The following is a 12,836-nucleotide window of genomic DNA, read 5'->3' on the forward strand; positions in this document are numbered from 1 at the left end:
TATGGAGGGCTCCGAACCTCACTGCGTGTCAGCGTGTGTCTGCTTTGGAACGCGGGCCAGCACGTGTCGGGGTGGCCGTGTTGGCGTGCGCCCCCGCGCGCGCGTGTCTGAGTGTGTGTGTGTGTGTGTGTGCGCGCATGTGTGCGTGCATATGTGTGTGTGTGTGTGCGCGCCGGCCGTCGCTCCCCCGCCCTGCCCGCCCCTCCCCGCGCCCCTCCTCCCGCCCGCGCCGCCCGCCCGCTCCCTCTCCCCGGAGTGCGCCGCTTCCAAACTTTGTCTAAACTTTCACTTTCACAGCGCGGCGGCGGCGGCGGCGGCGGCGGCGGCGGCGGCGGCGGCGGCGGGCGAGGGTGACCGGCCGAGCGGCGGCGGCATGGAGTAGACGCGCGGCGGCGGCTGCGGCGGCGGACGCGAGAGGCAGCGGCGAGCGCGGCGGCGGCGGCGGCCCCGGAGCCGGCGGGGCCGAGCCTGCGAGCGGCGAGCGCGGAGCGGCGCCGGGCCGAGCGCGGGGCCGCGGGCCGGGCGGGCGCAGCGCGGCGGAGGCCGGAGGAACCGAGCCAGAGCCGGAGCCCGAGCGCGGCCACCGCCTGCCGGGCCTCCCCTCGCCGCGGCCGGCCGCCGCGCTCCCGCCCGGGCGCCCAGCTATGTACTCCCCGTACTGCCTCACCCAGGTACCGGCCGCCGCCCCCGCGCGACCCGGGAGGGGAGCGGGCGCAGGAGGCCGGCCGGCGGCGCGGGCGGGAGGGCGGAGGGGGCGCGCGGCGGCTGGGGGGAGTGAGTCCACGGGCGGCCGAGGGGTGCAAGCCGTACGGTGGGGAGTCCGGCCACGCGTGCGGGCGCCCCCGTGCGCGTGCGACCCTGGCCAGGAGGCAGACTCCTGTTGGGGGTTCCGGGGGCTGCCGGCTGCGTGCGTGGCGCTGCCCTGTAGCGCGGAGCGGGAGTGCGTGTTTGTGTGTGTGTGTGTGTATGTGTGTGTGTGTGTGTGTGTGTGTGTGCGCGCGCGCGCGCTCGACTGGGGTGCAGTGGGCAGCGGGACTCCCGCCGACCTGTGGGCGGCTGTGGCGTGCACCCGGACAGCGTGGCCGCTGGCAGTGTTTGCGGGATGACAGAGTGGCAGGGGGTGGTCCCGAGGGCGCAGTGCGGGGACTGTGTCTGGCGGCGCTCCCTGGGGCGGGCGCAGCGGTTCCCGAGGGTGGCAGCGGCCGGCGTGCGTGGTGGTGGCCCCTGCGTGCCGCCGGGGTGCCCCGGGCGGGCCGAGCAGCCCGGGCGTCTCCCCAAAGTCTTTGTTCAGGCCTCACATGGGAGCGGGGCTAAGAAAATGGCGGGGCTCCCAAATTTCTGTGGGGCAGGGGAGGGGAGGGAGGGGCGGGCGGGCTGCCAGCCCTGGCCGCGCCTCTTCGCCGACCCTGGACGCGGCAGCCGCGGCGACCCCCCCACAAAAAAAAAAAAAAAAACTTTCCTCGGCTTAAACTTTCCGGCCCCAGCCACCCCGGCTGCCGCTCGGTGGACCAGGCGGGTCTGGGGAATCCCATCCCGCTGCCCGGAGGCGGGAGGGGCTGGCGGGAGCCGCGGACACTGCCGACGGTGCTGGGGCCACGCCGCCGGGTCAGCCGCGGGCGCTATGCCGACCTTGGCGCGCTGCGAAAGCGCGTCCCGCCTCCAGCGAAGTTCTCTGCACCGCGCTCGGCAGGCGGCAAAGGCCCGGGGGATGCCTGCCTTGCCACCCCACCCTCTCCGGTGGTGGCTCCTGGCTCTGAGAGGGCACAGAAGCTGCCCAGAGCCCCACAGCAGCCCTGGTAGCGCTGTCTGCTGGGCCACGCTATAGCTGGCATCCCAGACTCCGCAGAGGCGACACCTGGGGGCTTCCTAACCCTGCCTGCCAGCAGGGCCTGCGTTTGTGGGGGGAGTCTCTAGGCAAGGCCTGGGTCCTAATTGTCCCCTCTGCCAGTCTGAGCCTTGCCAGCTGTGTGCCAAGTGTGCCCAGGCTGGGAGTGGGAGTCCCTGTGAATATGGCTGCTCTGTGGGTGTGGTATTGGCGAGGGGCTAGAGGGTATGTCAGGGGTGTGTGTCAGCCCCCCGCGTAACAAACAATGCCCACACCACACTCTCGTATCCACAGATGGAAGTGTGTGTGTGAGTCAATCTCGGGGGTCTGCTTGTGGCCCTGTGATCAGCCGTGGGCAGCCCTGTGTGTATGGACACGGGTATGGCCCAGGGTGAGGGTCTTCCTGTATAGGATGTGAGTATGTGTTGGTGAGGTACACATGCGCACGTATGTATCACGGTGTGCATGCAGGTATGAGCAGGCACTCTGGCCACTATGGCAGTGTGGGGGACCCCCATATCTGTGCCTCTGACTGGCCGGCCACCCATCTTGGGCCCCCGCATGACGACCCTACCCACCTAGCTGGGTCTGAGCTGTGGCTGCCTTTGGTGCCGCATTTGGCTGGCCGATGTGGCTGATACTCGGGGCCTAGTGGGACCAAGACCTCATGCGTGAGCGGCCCCTGGCCCACCAGCCGCCACCTCGGCTCCCTGGCCTACCCTCCTCCTCAGCCTGGGTGAGAACTTGGTTCTTCAGATGTCACAGACCTTGGGAAAGAAAGTACCAGCTGATCCACTGGTGACAAGACTAGGGAGGGGCTGGGGCAGCCCCCAGACTCAGGGTGATGGCCAGTGCTTGGCTCTCTGACACCTTCGAAGGGAGCGAGGGCTCAGCTCTGTGTCACAGGCCTGAGTATGCCAGGGCGTTGGGGGAGAGAAGGGGGCACGGACTCGCTAGATTGAGCCCCTCAGCTCTGGGTAGGAGGCTGCTGTTGGCTGGTCAGCAGGGTCCAGCCTTCCCCTCCTTATGGCCACATTTCTGGGAGCTAGTCTGTTTTTATAAATCTTTCTGCTTCCATAGTTTGCTCTGTCAGTTTCTGTCTTTTCCTCTATCTCTGTCTGCCCCTTTTCCATCCGTCTCTCTGTCCTATATCTTTGACTGTCCCTGTCTTTCCCTGTCTCTCTCTGATTCTGGTTCTGGCCCCATCTCTGCTCCCCCCCTCCCCCTGAGTCTCGGACTCTGTCTCTTCTCTGGCCTGTGTGTGTGTGTATGTGTGTGTGTGTGTGTGTGGTGTGTGTCTCTCTTTCTCTCTCTCTTCTTTTTTTCAAACCAGAATTGGCTTCGATTTTAAAGTCAATAAATGATTGAGCAGGAACGAGCTTGGAGCAGCGGGGCCCTGGTGGGGAAAGGCACTGTGGGCGAGGGGGAAGGGCGGGTGTGGGGGGAAATCTCCTTCTGGAAAAAGCATCGAAATCCAGGGCGGCTGGGCGGGGTGCTTACTGGAGCTGCTTGAGCCCATTGCAGCCACGGGCCTGAGTCCTCGGTGGAGGGGAAAGGGGTGGATGGATGGCCCCGCACCCTTAACAGACAGCGGCACACAGGATGTGGACACACACATACACCACCGCTGCCGCCAAGATGAGGACATGAACGACATGTTTATGCTGATGTCCAGACACAGCAAGTTCGGCCATGGACAGACGAACTTACGGACACAGGAAACGGTGGACCTGTGTTCTCTCCCCACTGGCACACACACACAAACCCCTTGAGATGGGATGTGTATACCGACAGAAACGCACGGAGACACGGCGATACCGTCCAGACACATTCAAATACAGGCTGACTCAAGTGTGTGTTCACCCCCACACTTACACAGACCCAAGGGCACATACCTTTACACAGGACACAAGGCTGTTGGCTCACCTGAGTGTGTATACGGACACGCATGTTCGCCGACATTACCTGCCACATGGCCCCACGGGAGCAGCGGAACGTTCACGTACCCTTGTTTCCACGCAGCCACATACACACTCCTTCAGGGGAGGGGAATGGACTGGGGCCTCCCTGATGCCCCCCCAGCTCTCTCCCTGGGTCTCTCTCCCCTCTGTCCCTGTGTAGCTGTTGCTCCCTGTCCCGGCACCAGCAGGGGCCTCCTTTTTATGGCGCATTTTCTCTCTGGCTCTGGCCCTGCATGCTTCACGTCCACTGCTGGGGTGGGAGGTGTGTGTGGCCACGAGCTGGGACAGGGTAGGCCATGCCTGGGGTTAGGTTGAGCTTGGACAGACTGAGCTCAGAGCCGAGGGCTCTGCTGAGTTAACACGGGGGCAAGAGGCTCCCCTCTCTCTGGGGGCTGGAGCCAGGGGTCCTGGCCCAGCCAAGAATGTCTTGTGTGGCCTCAAGGGCTCCCAGGTGGAGCTGTGGGAGCAGAGGTTGAGGGTTAGACTTTGCAAATGAGACAGCACAGGGTTTGAGCTCCAGCTCTGCATCTTAAATCCTGTGACCCGAAACACAGGACTTTCTTGGTCTGTAACATGGGCAATAAAAAAATAAATAAAAATTAAAAAACAAAATGGTCAATAATAGTACCTACCTCTCATGCTGTGATTAGGTTCAGTGTCAGGCCTGGCACACATGGCATGTGCTCGAGAAAAGGAATGACGTGTCATTTTGGTTATCATCATTAGGCCAGCCCCAGGCCCTCCCAGCTGAGGGTAGGCTGCTTCAGAGGGATGGAAGCCAGGGTCAGGCACCTCCCAACCATAGAAATCCAGATGGACTGTCTGGAGGAGGAAGCAAGAGAAGAGTTCGGGAGGAAAGAGGCCAGCTCATGGCCCAGCGGTTTTCCTTTAGGTGGGGTCCTGTAGGCCAAGGAGGGGACGGCAGGGGCGCAAGGCAGGGAGAGGTGATGATGGGGGGTAGGGGAGGGGGCAGGGAGAATGCCAAGGCCTGGGCTGCCCCGTGGGGACCAGATGCCATTCTTGGGGGCTCTGGCTGCCCTGGCCCCTTTTCCTGACCTCGACCAGGCCCGCTTTGGGGCTGGGCTCTGAGGCCTTGTGCCAGAATGTGCAGGAGTGTCTGTGCACATGAGTGCCCAAATGTGAGTGGGGCAAAGAGCCTAGAGACCTGGGTGGGTCCCAGTGGTGACCTTAGGGATGTCTGCATGGCTCCAGAATCATTTCTGCATCAGGGCATTGTCACCTGGGACCACCACGGGGACAGGATGCATGTGCGGGACCCTGTGTGGGCACTTGGCAGGGTCAAGCGGGCGTTTCAGGTATGTGCAGGGGGTGGGAATGCAGCTGTGGCTGACAGTGAAATCCCCCCCGCACTGACCACCTGCTTCCACTTCCAACCCGCTGGGAGCCTGGCCTTTTTGGTCTGCTTGGTTCCCGTCCTCTGCTCTTGAAGTGCAAGTGTGGGGTCTCACACTTTCCTCCAGCTGAACCGACGGAGGATGAGGAGGCCCGGACAACCGTGCTTCCCTCCAACGCGGCGCTGAGGATGGGGCTCCTGTCCCTCCTAGCTGAGGTGGGAGAAAGGAGGGGGCGTCTGCACTTTCCTACCCCCAAAACCCTGGATGTGGAGGCGAAGGGGCCAGGGGAGACATCCCTGAGCAGCTCCCCGGCTTCTCCCCGATTCGCGTGTGCGTCCGTCGGCGTGGTGAGCCTTAGAGCCACCATTTTCCCGAGGACGGCAGTGTGGCTGTGCGTGTGTGTGTGGGTCCCTTTCCAAATGTCCCTGTGTCTCCGGACGGTATGTCACTGGGTGCTGCCTGGTGTCTCTGAGGGCCATTCCAAGCTCCGTCTCTGTGTATTCGGGTGACAGTGGGGTTGGTGGTGTGTGTCACCGTGTGTGTCGGGATACCTGATGTGGTCTTTGTGTCACGGTGCCGCTGTGGTATGTCACTAAACAAATCATCGAATCCTCTGGGTGTCTGATCGTCGTGACAAGCGTTGTATCCGTGTGCCTTACCGTGCGTGGCGGCCTGTTGTGTTGACATACCTGTGTCAGTGCGTGCGCCTATAGGTATCGCCCCCATGGCATTGTGCGTCCCGGGCTTGTCCCTGTGACCATCAATGTGTGTTTCACCGCATGGGCCCCTCTCCCTGGCCTCCCTTGGCCTCTTGGCACCTTGTGAAGTGCCCACCATGGCGGCCAAGCTAGTGTCTGGGAGCAGGCTGGCTTCTTCGAGGCTTCCCATGAGGTGGGGCGGCCATGGTGGCCCTGCTATGGGCCCCACCCGTGCCCCTGGCCCGGCATGGACAGAAGCCCGTTGTGTGGCGAGGTGCGGGTGTGTGTTTGGGCCGCCCACAGGCCTCCCTCTGTCTGCCCGGCGCACATTGATCTTGGCTTCTGCCTGTGTCCGTCCTGGCCTGGCCAGCTGGGGTGTCCGGCTGTCTCTGTGGGCCAGAGCCCACCGCCCCCTACCGTCCCCAGCGGCCAAGACTGCCCCAGGTCCCACACCTCCGTGCCGCCCGCTGTCCCTCCGAGGCCCTGAGAGCGCGGATTTGGAAACTGAGGCCCCCTGCCTGCTCCCCCGCCCCCTCTCCTTCCTCCCTCTCTCTCCCCCCTCCCGCTCCCTCGCTCCCTCTCTCTCTCTCCTCCTGCCAAACGCATCTTGGCTCCGTCTGAATATCTCTCCTCCTCGATTTTTGGCTCCAGCTCTGGGCGCGTTCACTAAAAGAAGGGCTAGCTCCCCCCTTCCCCGCCCCCCTTCCTTGCTGCCTCCCCCCCCTCTGGAGGAGCCCCTCTGAGGGCGGGAGTGGCCGCGTGCAGGGGCCTGGGCCCCCAAGCGGGGTTGGCCAAGGGGGCACAGGCCTGGTGGGCGAGGGGGCTGGGTGGACTGGGCCTGGCAGCCCGAGAGAGTGGTGGCCGGGGTGACCATGCTGCCCGGCTGGGCGGGCGGCCGGGTGGGGAGGGGTCGGGGGCACGGAGCTGGGGTGTCTGGCTTCTGGTGGGGCTGGCAGGCCTCTGTGAGGCGCAGCTGTGCCCAGAACGCCAAGCTGCGTTTGCCATCACTACCGATGTGGCTGCGCCAGTGGGGAGGGGGAGGCGGGTGGCGGGCACTGCGGCGCTCCATAGCCAATCGGAAGCCGGGGTTGCACTGGGGAGCTCTTCCCCCACTGGGCCCCACCCTGAGGGAAGCTGGGGTTGGTGTCCAGCAGTGGGTAGGGGGCAATGCCACCACCGCCGCCGAGGACCCTGCCCCCTTGGTTGAAAGCTCGGGGCCAGCCTTCCTGGCACAGATCGGGCAAGGGCGGGGGGGGGTCTGTGCCCACCTGAATCTTCAGGAGCCTAGCTGGAGTAAGGGGCAGCTCAGAGGCGCACCCCACCCCCTCAGCCCCAGGAAGCGGCTTTCAGTCCGGGGCAGCCAGGAGCTGGGGGTGGGGGCCGAATCATCCAGGAGGGTCCGTCCAAATATCGGCTTCAGTAGAATCATCTCGGGGGTTTATTCCGGGTCCATCTCACACAAAGTCGCACACTCTCATTGGCACACACAGGCACAAAGAATCACGCTGTCACACAGGCACGGCACACCCTGGCACAGCACACAGACACAGGCGTTCCCACACAGAGGCTCGCCTTCGCACCCAGACACCTAGGGATGCCCGCCACACTGAACAGAGGCTCATGCTACACACGCAGGGACACACATGTGGGTGCAGACCCTGGGGCACACATGGTCACACGGTCACACCGTGAGACACACAACACAGACACAGGCACTGCCACCGCCCAACACACAGGAGCTCACGGCCCCACAGACACGTGGTGAGAAGCCCACGGCACACGCACACGGTGACATTGTCAGACACATGGTGATACACACACACCTGGCGATGTCTGGAAGCATTTGGTTGTCACACTTGGAGGGGGGTTTGCCACTGGCACCTAGTGGGTGGAAGCCAGGGAAGCTGCCCAATACCGCACAGTGCACAGGACGGCCCCAACCGCACATAATGATCCAGCCCCCAATGTCAGCAGTTACGCACACGGGCCCAGCTAACCCCTGACACCCACTGCGCGCGCGCGCGCACACATACACGGACAAGAGTCCAGCTGACACAGTATCTCACAGTGTCTTGCTTACTACGACCCAGGTTTTGTCACAAATGCAGGGCCCCCCACCTCTCACACACACACACACACACAAGCCCAGGTGCAGATGGTGTGGCATGTACACAATCCCATGTTGCTCCAGCACACAGGGACGAGGGTCACACCCACACACCCATTCACACCTGGGCCACACCTGGCCCTCCTTGTAAATGGCACCTGAGAGGCGAGACCTGCCCTCCTTGTACCTCCCCTCTACTTGCTGGCCCTGCTGGCTGTCTTTGAGCTGCAGATCCAACCACCCCAGCCTCTCCTGAGGGAACTGGGAGCTCTGAGTCCCTGTGCTGGTTTGTAGAGGCCTGGGGGATACTGCTGGGAGGCCACATGCCCACCCATGCCCAGGAGACCCTGGCCCTCTGGGCCTAGCGGCTAGGGGCCCCCGTCTCACAGTCTTGCTTCTGGCAGCCATGGAGACCGTCCAGGATGGAGGCGAGGCTGGCCTCTGAGACTCTTGTCCGCCGTGTGGTTGTCTCATTAATCCTCTGGCCGTTGACTCCTCGTTTCTGACTCTGGAGAAATACGACTGGGGGAATCATACAGGAAGAAAGCGTTTTGTGGGATAATAAGTGAATGAGCGTTTGTCCTAAAAATCACAGCAATGGCTAAAGTGTGCTGTGTGCTCGCTGTGTCTCGACCTGTGCTAAGTGCCTCCCTAGCTTGTCTCCCTGAATCCTTCCACGTGAGGCGGGTGTGGCAAGGGTTAGCTGTGCCCATGTGTGTGTCTGACAGTATATTAGGGCAGGGTTTCTCCACTTTGGCACTGTTGGCATTTGGGACATTTGGACATTATTAGGGGAATGGGGCCTCTGAGCCAACTTCCTGGGTTTGAATCGTGGCTCTGCTACTCACTAGCTGTGTGACCTGGGCAAGTCGCTCAACTTCTCTGGGCCTCCGTGTCCTCTCACAGGGTTGTGGTAAGGATCAGAAAGGAGTTGGCTTATCCAGAGTCCTTTAAAACAGTGCTTGATGTGAAGTAAGTGCTTGATTTTATGGATGAAAAACTGAGACTCAGAGAAGAAGCACCCTGGGACAAGGCCAAGGGCTAGAAAAGTGGTGGAGCCTGAGCCTCTTCTCTGATTGCCACCATCCTAAATCCTACTGATGGGACAAAAATGCAGCTTATTCTCTGGCCTTTACCAAATTTCGGAGTGGGCTTCTAGGCCTCCATACCCCCATTTGAAGTATGTCCCTGCTGTTGGCCCTTGAACCATCCTTACTGCTCTGACCTTCAGATCTTTTTCTGTCCAGGACTCAGAATGAGAGTGGATGGTTATCTCATCCCCTCTGCACACCTACTGGCCAGGCTTGCCCTCACCTTCCTGGCAGGGCCCAACACCCTCTCCCACACATTGCTGGGCACCTAGCCGAAGCCCTCGTGCTGGGGGTGCAGCCAGGGACCTGTGCATTCCTTCCACAAATATTTGTTAAGCACCTCCTGGGTGCCAGGCCCTGTTCTAGGCCCTGGGGGCTCGGCGAGGAGCAAAATCAGTGGGGGTGCCAGCCCCGGTGAGAGGGTAGACCGTGAACCCGATAAACAAGGGAGGGTCCAGCGCTTGAGACAGCGATAGGTGTTATGGGGAAAAGAGAACAACAGTAGGGTCCTCGGAAGTGCTGGGCAGCTGTGGTTTTAGCAGAGGTGGTCTGGGAGGCCTCGTGGCTCGGTGTTCGGTGTTGACTTTCAACTCTGTTGCTCTGCCACAGCTCAAGTGCGGCCTCCCAGGCCCTTTGCCCTCTGCAAGGGGGCGGTGCAGAGGTCAGGGGTACGTGACTTAGCATGGTTGCCCCCACCGTCTGCCCGGAACGCACAGCCTGTTGTCGCTGCTGTCTGAGGTCATCCATTATCCGTACTTGTGGATACACCGTAGGCTGCCCGCCTAAGACCTGGGGACAAGATGGCCGGCGCCTCTTCTCTACAGAAACTGGGCGTCAATGGGCACCGGGCACTCTCGACTGTGCCGCTCTGAGCTGGGGGGTGGGGCTGGGGCAGCTGGTGGCCCGGAGTGGCACTTCCACCTGGGCCCCTCAATTTAGCTCCCTTGGGGCGGGTCCAGTTTATTTTTACCCCAGCCTGTCACCCTGGCAGTGCCAGGCCGTGCCATCTTTGTAGGGTCTTGGGGACCTGCCCAGGGCTTGAGGGGACCTGGCTTTGTCTGCCGGACCCCCGATTCCCAACTAGGTCCCCATCTCCCTCCACCCCCAGAACTCCAGGTGTGAGGGCTCTGGGCTGAGGCTAGTGGGGTAGGCACTGCTGGCTGGCAACCATCATGCCCAGCCTGGTGGCATTTGGTTTGGCACCCTGCCTGCCCCCCACCCCCACCCCATGCCTGGGCAGAGCCGAGCGGCTGCTGCTGCCAGTCTCCATCTTGAAGCTTGGAGTGGGGGTGGGGGAACGCTGGGCACCTCCCGGCCCCCTGCCCGCCCCGTGCCACCTGGGACTTGTCCCCCATGCCTACTCCTTGGAAGGGCCCGGGCTGCTTTTCCCGCTGCCCCTTTGCATCCTGGAGCTCGGCGAGGATGCCCGCCTGGCTTCCATCTTCCCTGCTCGCTTCCTCGCTCTCTCGCCTGCTTCCCTGTAATGGCTCACCATTTTTGGCATCTCCTCCCCCTCCCCCTCCCCCTCCCATAGGCGCCAACCTCACTTCCAAACCCGCCATTGCTGGCTCTCTGGCCTCTGCTGCCTGGGGCTGGGACCCTGGAAGAGAGAGTTTGGGGGGCCGAGCATATGGGCATGAGGGGGGCTTTCTGGGTGCTTGTGTGAGTGTGTGTCTGGAGGGGGAAACATGCTTCGAGCCAGCTCGTGCAACCAGCCTTGAGGTTGGCAGAGCTGGGCTGCAGGAAGGGGGTGGCGGAGAAGTGCAGACTCTCCCATTTCTGACCGGCCCCGGGGCTTCGTGTCAGCCTCTGGGCCACTGGGAGACCAGGTGGGCATTTCTGTGCAAGCCGGGGGTCTGGACTGGGAAAAGCAAGGCTTCGTTTGTAGGGTGCTCCAACCCTTCCTCCCCCAAGTCACCCCCGTCCTCGGGACTTCAAGTTTTCTGTTCCCCCCCCGTCCAGAGCCAGGGGTGGGGGAATCAAGCCCCACGTTGGGCACTCGTGCCCCCAGAGGGACAAGGGACTTCGGAGGAACCGGTTTACTGCCCCCCCCCAACCCCAGCTCGCTGCCCGCCTCTCTCGGCACTAAACAAAGTTTGCTAAGTAACTTCAAATGTTATTTGAGGACGGCCTGGCCTCAGCCCAAGGCGGCCCTGTGGAAACTTGTTTTTCGCTGCCGAGGCTGCAAGTATCAAAGACACACTTTCGGGGGGGTGGGGTGGGGGTGGGGGGGTGCTTCGACGCTTCTCCCCTCTCTCTGGCAGGGGCTGGCCCTGAACGGACACATAGACACACAGAGGCCCGCACCGGCAGAGGGACACACACATCATGCCGTAGCTTGCGACACCAGACACATGACAGGCAAGGACCATAGCGCTCACTGATAACACACACAACACACACATACTGACACACCCAGGGGGGAGGGGAGGGTTTGGAGTGTGCTGCCCCCAGCCCACAGGCCCTGGGGTTTTTCCAGCTGGTGAGGTTTTTCCACACTGGGAGAGTGCATGGCCACGAAGCCTGGAGTCCTGCATTCTCAGGTCTCGTGGGCGTGAGTGGGTGCTCAGATGGGTCCCTTCCCCTTTCTCAGCCTCAGTTTCTCCAACTGTAGAAGGAGGCGCTGGGCCCAGAGGGTGTGAGAAGCAGAATCCCACACTGATGAGAAGAGTGCCTGGGTTGGAATCATTGAAGGGAGGAGTGAGTCCCTAATAGCAGGGTCTGAGCGTGAGGCGTGGGCTACGAGCAGTGCTCATAGGTGTCATCTGGCATTTCTGCAAACCTGATGGGTGTCCACCCTGACTGGAGACCCCGACCTCCAGCAACTCTAGGTTTGCCAGTTCCCAGGGAGGTCTCTGTTTTTCTCCCCGCTCCCTCCATTTCTCTCCTGGCTTTTCTTGATCTTTCCCTAAATCCCTCCTTCTCTGGGTCTCCACCAGCCCTGCCCAGGCCTGGAGCTCAGGGAAATTGTGGGAAACAGGCTTGGGGTGTGTTTTTCCTCACCGAAGCCAGACAGGCCTGGGGTCCTCCATGCCCTGAGGTCCCTGATGAGCCTCCTGGAGTTCCCCAAACTCAGGCAAGAAGCTGGGGGGTGGGCATCTGAGCTGACACAATGTGGGAGGGGGAAGATCCTTCACAGGGTCCCTCTGAACCATCCCCTCCTGAGGTTTGTAAGCAGATGGGATCCCGCTGGACAATAGAAAGCCCAAGGCTGGACAGGACACCGGACTGACCTGCCCCCAGGCCCTGAGAGCCTCCCCATCTCACTGTCAGCCAGACCCTCACTGAGATAGGTTTATGGGGGTCCCCTGGTCCCAGCCCCACACACCGCTTCATCTCCACTCACAGTCGGTACCCGCAACACCCCGCCACCCGCAGTCTGTCGCGCAGTGACAGCCTGTCACAGGCACCGCCGCACACCGGCACAATCTGTCGTCCACGCACAGTCTCACACACAACCTGTCACACACACGCACACACACACAGCGGCACAGTCACACACACAGCCAGCCTCACGCGATCACACCAAGCGTCACAGCTTGTCACAGCCATAGACTCCTCACAATAAAAATAACAGCTACCAACTCCCGAGCAATTATGCCTGGGCAGTGGGTGGGCGGGTGCACGTGACCTCCTGTAACCCTCTCAGCATAAGGCAGGTATGAGTAACCTGTTTTACAGATGAGGAAACAGGCTGGAAGGTCACGTGCCAAGGTCATGAGGCTAGAAGTGGGGTGGCAGGAATTACTCAGCCAGGCCCCCAGGGGCAAGCGACATTTAAACAGATCTCACTGCTTTT

At 61.9% G+C, this 12,836-nt stretch overlaps 1 protein-coding gene across 1 annotated transcript in view; it reads left to right on the top strand.

Moving 5' to 3' along the window:
* Nucleotides 1-512: 512 nt before the first annotated feature.
* The window catches only part of NFIX (nuclear factor I X), a 98,189-nt gene continuing 85,865 nt past the window's right edge, over nucleotides 513-12,836 (top strand). Inside the window, exon 1 of the mRNA XM_067733492.1 lies at nucleotides 513-671. Within this exon, the coding sequence (XP_067589593.1) occupies nucleotides 645-671 (27 nt within the window). The 5' untranslated portion in view covers nucleotides 513-644. The remainder of the gene's footprint in view (nucleotides 672-12,836) is intronic.

The sequence above is a fragment of the Pseudorca crassidens genome, chromosome 3 (assembly GCF_039906515.1).
Source record: "Pseudorca crassidens isolate mPseCra1 chromosome 3, mPseCra1.hap1, whole genome shotgun sequence".
Lineage (NCBI taxonomy): Eukaryota > Metazoa > Chordata > Mammalia > Artiodactyla > Delphinidae > Pseudorca > Pseudorca crassidens.